The sequence below is a fragment of the Crinia signifera genome, chromosome 9, assembly GCF_055691185.1.
Source record: "Crinia signifera chromosome 9, ASM5569118v1, whole genome shotgun sequence".
Taxonomy (NCBI): domain Eukaryota; kingdom Metazoa; phylum Chordata; class Amphibia; order Anura; family Myobatrachidae; genus Crinia; species Crinia signifera.
Window position 1 is genome coordinate 131,679,440 of NC_139225.1, and position 10,377 is coordinate 131,689,816.

The 10,377-nt window shown below is 45.5% G+C and overlaps 1 protein-coding gene across 1 annotated transcript in view; it reads right to left on the bottom strand.

Moving 5' to 3' along the window:
* Positions 1 to 2,017, bottom strand: part of LOC146036050 (cytochrome P450 2B1-like) — a 42,459-nt gene extending 40,442 nt beyond the window's left edge. The window contains exon 1 of the mRNA XM_083159821.1: positions 1,780 to 2,017. Coding sequence (XP_083015947.1) covers positions 1,780 to 1,950 — 171 coding nt within the window. The 5' untranslated portion in view covers positions 1,951 to 2,017. The remainder of the gene's footprint in view (positions 1 to 1,779) is intronic.
* Between the last annotated feature and the right edge of the window lie 8,360 nt (positions 2,018 to 10,377).

Below are 10,377 nucleotides of genomic sequence, written 5' to 3' on the forward strand. Positions count from 1 at the left end.
TAATATCAGCATTGGGTACTTATATGTTAGTTGGGCGCCCACTAAGCAATTTGCTTAGTGGGCTATTCTGTGTAGGTAAATCGCATCGCCGTGGGTCGTACGATGCGATGCGATTTTCCTATGTAATTTATTCACTGCTCTCTCAGCCCCGGAGCATCGCATCTGCCGCAAACTCGAATGCGATCGCATGTGATTTTATAGGGTGTGCGATGCCATGACATTAGGTATACAATAATATGATTGTATGTCCCAAAAATAGGTTTAACGCACCCCCCCCCCCCCCACTATCCACGCCACCCCGAAGCGTGGCAAGGGGCGGCGGAACGCGTCCGGTGAATTTTCATTACCCCACTATCCATGTCGGCGTGGAGAGGACTTTATATAGTGTGGCAAGCGCAGCGAGCCCTGCGAGGGGATGCGGAATACATGCAAAGTAATCCGCGTCTCCTCGCCACGCTTCTGGCTCAGTGGCTCGCCACACTATATAAAATCAACTCCACGCCGACGTGGATAGTGGGGTATCGAAAGGTGGAAGGACGCGTTCCGCCGCCGCTCGCCACGCTTCGGGGTGGCGTGGATAGTGGGGGGTGCGTAAAAGCTATTTTTATTACATACAATCATATTATTGTATACCTCATGTAATGGCATCGCACACCCGATAAAATCGCATGCGATTGCATGCGATTTTGCGGGAGGTGCGATGCTATGCAATGCGATATTGTGGTGAAAAAAAAATTACATTAATAAATCGCATCACAACGCATGCAATGCGATTTTCCTACGTTACCGTCCATAGGCTAATTGGGCGCCCAACCAACTTATAAGTACCCAGCATTGTGTAGCGGGAAGTGGCCTCAACAATGCGAACATACCACTCCTCCTCTGTTACCGCCTATACTGAGCCACACCCCCAACCCCATCAAGCCCCATGCTGAGCCGATCTGATTGCCCTTTCCCGTAGCAGAACTTTTCCTGATAGGGGGTGGGGCATATTGACACACCTAGCCTATCCTGACCCTGCTCACTGCTCTTAAGATCACAAAGGAGATTAACCCTTTGATTGCCAACATCTCTGTGAGAGATGTTCAAAAGATCTGCTAAAATTGCCAGGGTCGCTCACATTTGTTATATAAATGCAAATAAATAATGTTGTGTAAAAAAGATTATATGTCCTATATAAGGTAAACATTATAGGTCATTATGATGAATAAAAATGTTTGCTTGGCAATTTCCACACCTATTTTTTGACTATTTTGCATGGCACTCAAAGGGTTAAGGGGCTGATTCAAACGTTGAAATGACTAGTTAAATATGTAATTAACATTCCTTTGCTCTTAGGAAGTGTCTGTCATTACTAGGGATGGCCATTGGTGCAGACACCATCAATGGTGGCCATCGATGGTAAGTCTGCACCCAGCCATCAATAGTGGTAAACTATTACATTTAGAACCATCAATAGTTTTACCTATCGATGTTCATCCATTATATTTGACATTATATTTGACTGAATGGCCGTGGGCAAAACAGAACTTGGGGGCGGGACTTCTGGGTGTCGTGGGCGGAGCTATGCTCTGTGTCCTGGCACCTTGAAAAAAAAAAGAGGAAACATCGGTTCCCCTTTGCCGTCGATGTAGGGAAACCATCTGGTTCTCCCACATCGATGGCGAAAGCATCCGACATCAGCCATAAACCATTGATGATTTCAAATCATCGATGGTTGATGGCCATCCCTAGACAAACATGCTTGTTAGTTACAGCTTTTTACACAGAGTAACTCACCTCCAGTATAGGTTTGTGTATCTCTCTGCTCTTCAGCTGCAGGAGATTTCCCAGGATAGGCAAAGGTCTGGGGCCTGGAGGAAGGTTTCCTCGCCTCCCAAACACCTTCCTGATCAGTAGGAGTAGGAGGACCGCAGCTATAAGATACAGGAGCCCCAGCGTGCAGTCCATGTCTGTGAGCTCAGACACATAAGACTGAGAAGCAGAATAAGGAACAGAGGCTGAGAACACAATGTATACACTGCAGATAAGAGCCAGAGCTTATACATTGTGGACGGTTCAAAGTAGCATTTCCTGCAAGCTGTTACACCCACATTAACCTCTTAGGATATGGAACAGAGCAGTAATTAATGTTAGCAAGTTAAATATTATGTTACTGCATAGCATCTCTGTGTGTTATTTGTATCATTAGATAAAATCTCGTTTTACTGTTTCTGCCCATTTATGGTAACACTGATGATTACTCTTACATAATATTTACTTCCGCAGATTATTAGACATCTGTAGCAACAGTGTCCATGGATTAATGGGATGCGGTCATTTGGTCTACTCTACAGCATGATGGTCGACAGTCATTAGGCATACTTGCCTACGTTTGAAAACCAGTTTCAGGGAGATTATAGTTGGTAGTAGAATTTTGCGCATCGCCCCATTGAGGGGGCGTGTCATGCTCAACCCAAAGGGCGTGTCTAGTTCTATATATGGAGAGATTGTGAAAAGAGATTAGGAACGTGGCACCTAGATGCGTGGGTGTGTACTGCTACATCTGAGAGGAATCTTTTAGAATGACTTATTTACAAATGTAGATGAGCCCCAAAGCAGTTAGTAAGAGCTACTGTACTTGGTAAATGATTCAATGTAAATGTATCTATCTCTCATTCCTTTCCCCCCCCCCAAATTTAAAGTGTAATGTGGGCTAGGTGACATGAGGGAGATTGCTAGACTAATGAGGGAGAGAGGGAGATTGCTGCTATTTCAGGGTGTCTCCTGCTGAATGCAGGAGGGTAGGCAACTGTGTCATTAGGTTTACACCATTAGCTCGACATGGGTCTAGGTCGACATGGGAAAAGGTAGATATGGTTCTAGGTCGAAAGGTCATTAGTTTGACCTGTCGTTAGTTCGACAGGTCATTCGTTCGGCAGTGTCTAGGTCGACAGTCAAAAGGTCGACATGGGGTGTTTCACTGTTTTTTTTAGCCGACATGTGCCAACAGGCGGTATTTCATGCCCTATCATCCACTAGGGCAGGCATTCCCAACCACGGTCCTCAAGGCACACCAACAGTGCAGGTTTTAGTGATATCCAGGCTTCAGCACAGATGGTTGTATCAGAATCCCTCAGATACTAATTAAGTCACCTGTGCTCAAGCCTGGATATCTACAAAACCTGCACTGTTGGTGTGCCTTGAGGACCGTGGTTGGGAATGCCTGCACTAGGGTGTGGTGGGAGAATAAAATAGTGTGCCGAGCATAGCGAGGCACCGTGCCTGACGCATCGCGAGCGCAGGGAGCGATACGGTGCAATTTAAACTGTGTCCATGTCGACTGTGTTGACATTAAGGTAAAAAAACAGTGAAAAACCCCATGTCGACCTTTTGACTGTCGACCTAGACCTTGTCGAACTAATGACCTGTCGAATTAACAACCTGTCGAACTAGTGACCTTTTGACCTAGAACCATGTCGACGTGTTCCCATGTCGACCTAGACGCATGTCGACCTTTTTCCATGTCAACCATCATGCTGTAGACCAAATGATCCCAACCTGGATTATTATGCTGTTATTTTGGTGTATTTCACTAGGGTCATCATAGCCAGGGCTGGAGCTGAGTGTTCCATACCCCCCTTACACTATGGGGGAAATTTACTAAAGGAAATTTGTAAAAAAAAATTGTATTTGTATTTAGAAATACACTTATTTTTGACATTTACTATCCGGAAAATACGGCAATTCGTATTCGTATTGATAGCACATCAATACGAATACGAATTGCCGTATTTTCAGGATTGTAACTGTCAAAAATAAGTGTATTTCTAAATACAAATACACCTATTTTTTTACAAATTTCCTTTAGTAAATTTCCCCCTATATGTCCAAAGTTTCATATTTTGAAGAGTAATGTTCAAGGGTGACAGCTGGAGGCTGACTGGAGAGACGGAGAGGACGGAGGCTCTCACAACAACCACCAATCTGTAAACTCAGAGACACTGCACAATACTGAAACTCTGCATCCACCTCTCCTCAAATTCTGACGGCCCCCATACATTAGTCCGAATTGTCTGGGGCACAAGTCAGAACTGATTTCCCTTGAACTTCTTCGGCCTCTTATACGATTTCCCTTGAGAGCCAGAACACTCCTGGCCAAACAATATCATGCACACACATACCTCCCAATTTTGAGGCAGTTGGAGGAGAGATGCTGGCCCGCACGCCATAGGCACATTGAAAATTTGGGGGCAAGCCCTAGCCAAAGGGAGCATGGCTTATACTTGTGACGCTCCCGCAAGGTCTAGCCTCCCGTTTTTACTGCTGTGGGGCATGAATAGATGTCTATTCGTCCAAATACTGGGGCGGTCCCGCGGCAGCCGGGACAGTTGGGAGGTATGCGCACACACACACACACACACACACACACACACACACACATAGAATGATTGAGTAAAGATTACAGAGTTAGATGGGTCATTTAATGACTGCAAATCTTATACACATCATTGGCACATTGTTCATCATGCCTACACATGGTACGATGTGTGCCAAATTGTGCACCCTCCACCTGATAAATGAATCAATGAGCTAGATGAAGGCTCAGAAGGTACCCACATTGGATCGTGATCATGCTCACACGCAGGAAGTTTTGAAACGATTGCTTGTTCCGATTGGTCAAAAATGGCCATACAGTATCATTTAAAACTCTTACCGCGTGTTGGAAGCTTAACTCTTGTCATCTGCACTGGAGTAGCTGTCCCATTGTCATCATTGGCAGAGCAGTGGTCCCCTTTGTTCTCAGTGCTGAGTGCAGCCATAACCCTTGTCATCTGTGCTGGAGTAGCTGTCCCCTTCTCATCAATGGTAGAGCAGTGGTCCCCTAGTTATTACCCCCGGGATCAACCTACTTCTTGGCATCTGGGAAATCAATGGGCTCAACCGTAGCCCTGGTGTATACAAATTGCTTCATACATAATTGGGAAATCGCAAGCTTCTATAAGGGAATGGGATCATTCGTCAGACTGCATTTAGGTCTACAGTCATTAGGTCGACCCCACTAGGTCGAATGGCAGGAAGGTCGACCTGACTTAAGGTCGACATGGGCCAAGGTCGACATGACTTAAGGTCGAATTTGCATAAAGGTCGACATGAGGAAGGTCGACTGGTCATAAGGTCGACATGGGTTTTTCACTGTTTTTGGATCCGAATGTCGACACAGTCGACATGGACACAGTTGGCAATGAGAATCGGACCCTCGCTTCGCTCGCAATGCTTCGGGCACGGCGCCTCGCTGCGCTCGGCACACTATTTTATTCTCCCACCACGCCCTAATGGATGGTAGGGCATGAAATACCGCCTGTCGGCACATGTTGGCTCAAAAAACAGTGAAAAACCCATGTCGACCTTATGACCAATCGACCTTCCTCATGTCGACCTTTATGCAAATTCGACCTTAAGTCATGTCGACCTTGGCCTATGTCGACCTTAAGTCAGGTCGACCTTCCTGCCAGTCGACCTAGTGGGGTCGACCTAATGACTGTAGACCTAAATGCAGTCTGACGAATGACCGCATCCCTCTATAAGGTACATTGATGATATCTTCCAGAACTGGGTCGAAAGTGAATTAACTCTCCAGCAAATGGTTAAATGTATCAATCGTTCCACAAGTCACATTACTCTAAATCTATATATAGCAGTGACAAGACTATAGAGCAGATTTATTAAGCTCGGTGAAGTGATAAAGTTGCTGGTGATGCCCCAGCCAACCCAGCCTGTAACGGGGCAGTTAGTAGTTGATTGGCTCGTGCGTAATCACCGGTCGTTCTATCACTTCACCAGATTCCATAAATTTGCCCCTAACTGCCTTGACATGTATGTAACCCTACAGGATTCCTATTTCTCTACAACCTCATATACTGTATATGGCCACGGATGTAAACAGCATGTTATTATTGGAGGGGGATACGTTTATAGCAACTAATCTATGACTCACATACATCACTATGTTTATACACTGAGGGGCCAATTTATTATGACCACCCCCTCAATACAATGTTGGAGCACCTTTTGCCCTAAATACTGCATGGAATCTTATTGGAATGGACTCTATGAGATGTTGGTAGGTGGTATGAGGAATTTGAGACCATATATACGATGAACTGCACTTTCCAATTCATTAAGGTTTGATGATACTGGATCCAGCTGCCTGATGGCCCGTTCGATCTCATCCCACAGATTCTAAATTGGATTGAGGTCTGGTAATTATGCGGGCCAACTAAGCAAGGTAAAGTCTCTGTCATGCTCTTCAAACCATCTGCGGACAATGCCAGCTTTATGACAGGGAGCATTGTCCTGCTGGAAGTATCCATCCCCGGCAGGGTACACCATTAACATAACAGGATGTACTTGATCTGCGATAACACTCAAATACCCTTGGCCATTCAGACGTGCTCCTTTGCGAACTTGAGACGTCTGCTCTTGTTCGAGGCAGACAGTAGAGGCTTTCTAACAGGTCATCGGCTTCCACAGCCTATACGGTGTAATGTGCAGTGAACAGTTCATTCAGAGACCTTCGCAGTTGGTCCTTGATTAAGATTCCCTGCAATTTGACGTACTGTGGCTCTTCTGTTGGACTGGACAACTCTGGCAAGTCTCCGTTCAGATCGAGCATTCAGTAGCCTGTGACGACCACAAGCCTGACGTTGAGACCTGGTTTTCTGCTTGGTAGTCCACTCTCTGTAAACATTAATAACTGCTGCTCTTGAACACTTCACAAGTGCAGCCATTTTACTGTTACTGGTTCCGACGGTTCGAGCGCCTACTGTACAATCATCTCGCGCTAAATCAAGTTTTTTGCCCATTTCTTCACAAGCAACACAGTGCAGTTGATGCTTCACTTGTCCTGCATTCCCTTTTTATAGCTATCTCGCCCTCTAGCGGAAACAACAAATTATGGCTGATCTGCGTATAAATGTCAAGTGGTCACAATAATTTGGGCACTCATTCTATGTATTAGCGCTGCGTACAGTCCACTCTCCCAGTAATTTACAGCGCATTCCGACCCAATTTGGTTCCAATGCACAATGCACACTCTCAGCACACACAAGAGCCAGCACAGGACACTTAGTTCACTCCCTGCCGCCGTAGATTACACTGTCCCTATAAGATAGGCTTTGTCCTATGACCTTTGTACCATACTGACCAGCATATACGTTCTGACATTGCTGCAGTCAGCACTTTACTAACAGCTGTAACCCTTTATGTGAATAATGAGATTACAGTTGTACATTAGTAAGGCTCGGGATATTATTTCAAGCTAATTATTACTAAGGGTCAGATGTATCAAGCTTCAAAAATTAATACATTGGAGAATGATAAACAGCCAGCCAATCAGCTCCTAACTGTCATGTTACAGGCTGGGTTTGGAAAATGAAAGGTAGGAGCAGGGGTGGATTGGCTACAAAATCCGTCCCGGGAAAAATCCGCAAGCAGCCCAGTGCGGGGGGGGGGGGGAGGTAATGGTAATGAGCAGGGGGTAACGGTAATGAGCGGGGGGGTAACGGTAATGAGTGGGGGTGAGCTGGCTTTGCTAACGCTAATGAGCCGGGACCCGGCTCCTGGCTTTGGGGGGTTGTCACTTACCAAGCTTCGTCCGGTGCCACGCTGCTTGCGGCCACACATGCTGAAGCCGCTCAGTCCCGGGTCACCCTAAAGTGGGCATAGTAACACTGTAGTACCAAGTGACATCACCCGAAAGCGACTAACAGCAATATTGACTGTGGGCACTGGGCAGCCAGGAGTTGGTGGCTGCGGCCGCGGGCACTAACCGATGTGGTAGCGTGGTCCGAGGCCCGCGGCCCAGCCAGGGGAAAGCGGTGGGCCAGATAGGGAAAAAGCGGACAAATCAGAACCGGCCCACTGGGAAATGAGCCGGTTTCCCGGTGGGCCAATCTGCCCCTGGGTAGGAGCTGATTGGCTGCTTTGTTATCTCCTTTCACTTTATCACTTTATGAAGCTTGATACATCTGGCCCTAAGCATGCGTATCTTACCACAAATACTATGCTGCTGATTTCTATTTTACAAACATGTTGTGCTTTATAAAAATTAGGTATCAGTTATCGTTGGTTTTAATAGTATTTACAGCAATATATTTCTCTTGTTTACTTTAACTGGTTCAATTGAGACTGCACTGTGTCAGTCCAGAGGTACGATGAAGTCAGACTTTGTCTTTTGGCGCCACCTGGTGATGAAACTCCCTACAGAGGACATTTTTATTTTTTCTAAAACATTATAAACTTCAATTATCCAAGAGGTGTATGCATTTAATGTCAAGTTTGGAGTGCCATTTCTTTTTGGAGTACATGACCCCGGGCATCATCGCTGGTCTCGCGAGACCTGACACCCGGAAGTCACGTTCCACTCAGTGTCAGTGGAGCCACACCATGAGAAGGAGCGTGCAGAGGCTGCTGCGGCTGCAGTCGTCCACACAAGTGCACAAACAAGAGCGGTGGGGACGGTGTACACACCAACAACCTCCCGGACCAATTAGGACGAGCACCCGCACTCTAGTCAGGAGTGACTAAGTGCGGAGGGGAGCCGGACCCACGACCACCACATCACAGCAACGAATAGGGTAAGAAGCAGTTCAGCGGGACGCCGCTCACTGCTTACACCTCCACCAGACTTTTGCACCGTTTACATTAGAAGGAGACTGTAACACCTGCACCACCTGTGAATCCACACAGCGTAGGTGAACTTCCACTGGACATTCACACACACAGCTGCTAGGGGACATAAGCCAACCTGGTTTATGGTACAAAGGGGTCCGTTGATCCCCTAATTCCCCAAGGGGATCAACATATGGGCCTCTTCACATTAAGGGACAGCAGGATAGATAGGGCCAAGTCAACCTTTACTACATTTGACCAAACATCAGCCGCACTAGGGAAAGGACAGGACTTCTTCCTACAAATAACAAAACCAGAAAAACTCCTCAAACACGAATCCAAAATATGGTGGGACCCATTTTTACTACAATGGTATATTGATTAAGACACCATACCCAAAGGACTCACAATTAAAAAACAACCGACACATAACCTTGACAACAAAAAATTTATGCACAAATGGAACCAGACTCTTAAAGACTGTTCCAGAAAATTAGTTCAGATAATTATCGAACAACACGAGAAAGACCTGACAACAGAGATAACAGACCTACACCAAACCCTACAACCCTACAAAGAAGAACAAGGGTACAAAGATATAGAGCAACTGACTAAACAAAGACTAGAAAAGAGGGAGGACCACATCATAGAAACCAAGAAACGCAAATTTCTGAGGGACAAATGGGGGATCAAACACAAGAATACAACAAAGATGACTAAGAAACAAAAACAATACGAAAACAAACGACAGAGAACATCATCAGTACAACCCAAAACTTTACTCACTCAACCCCCGACAAAACAGACCACAGCAAGACAGACAAAATCATACATACATCCAAAGAGTAAACAACCCTTGACATATCAGCAATACATGACATACAAGCACAACCAAGTCAACACATCAAATTCAGATCTAGACACAAGTACAAGCAGCACAGATCAATCATGTTCCGACTCAGACCACTCATCATTCTCGACGTACGAAATGGAAGATCAGGACTACATGAACACAGCAAGGCAGTCATTAGAAGCGGGACACGTAACATTCAGGAACAAACAAACATTACCAGACACAGACTCAAACACAGCAGATCAGAAGGCAAACGAACATTGGGATCTGGATTTTTTAGATCTGGAGGCAGGCCTAAAAACCTGCCTAACCCAAGACACAGCACCCACCCCCACACCAAACAAAAGGAAGGCAAGAGAAGACAGAGAGGATGCAGGGGAGGCCAAAAAAATAAAAACCAAACAACAAGAGTAGACACAGACTTAAATCAAGGCATATTCAACTTAAGCAACACAACACTGACAGATACACACAAAACAGTCCTACAGAAAGGACTTAAATTCGCCCCAAGCAAGAAACTCAATAAATTTGAAACATACATGCATTCACCAGGAAACTCACCTTAAAGAAATTTTTCGCACATAACCCAATTAGAGCAACAGAAACACAAACAGACCAATTCAAACACACCACACTCAGACCAAAATCAACATTCAATCCCACACACGCAAAAGGACACATCATAAAGACATTCGAAGACATGTTAGTACAAGATCTAGAGCAAATGGACACCAGAACGCACAGAAGAGACAACAACAGACAGACATGAGAAAGTCGCATTACAAGATTTGAAGGACAACAAAGACCTAGTCATAAAACCAGCGGACAAAGGGGGGGGGGGTATTGTACTGATTAACAAGGAAGCATACATT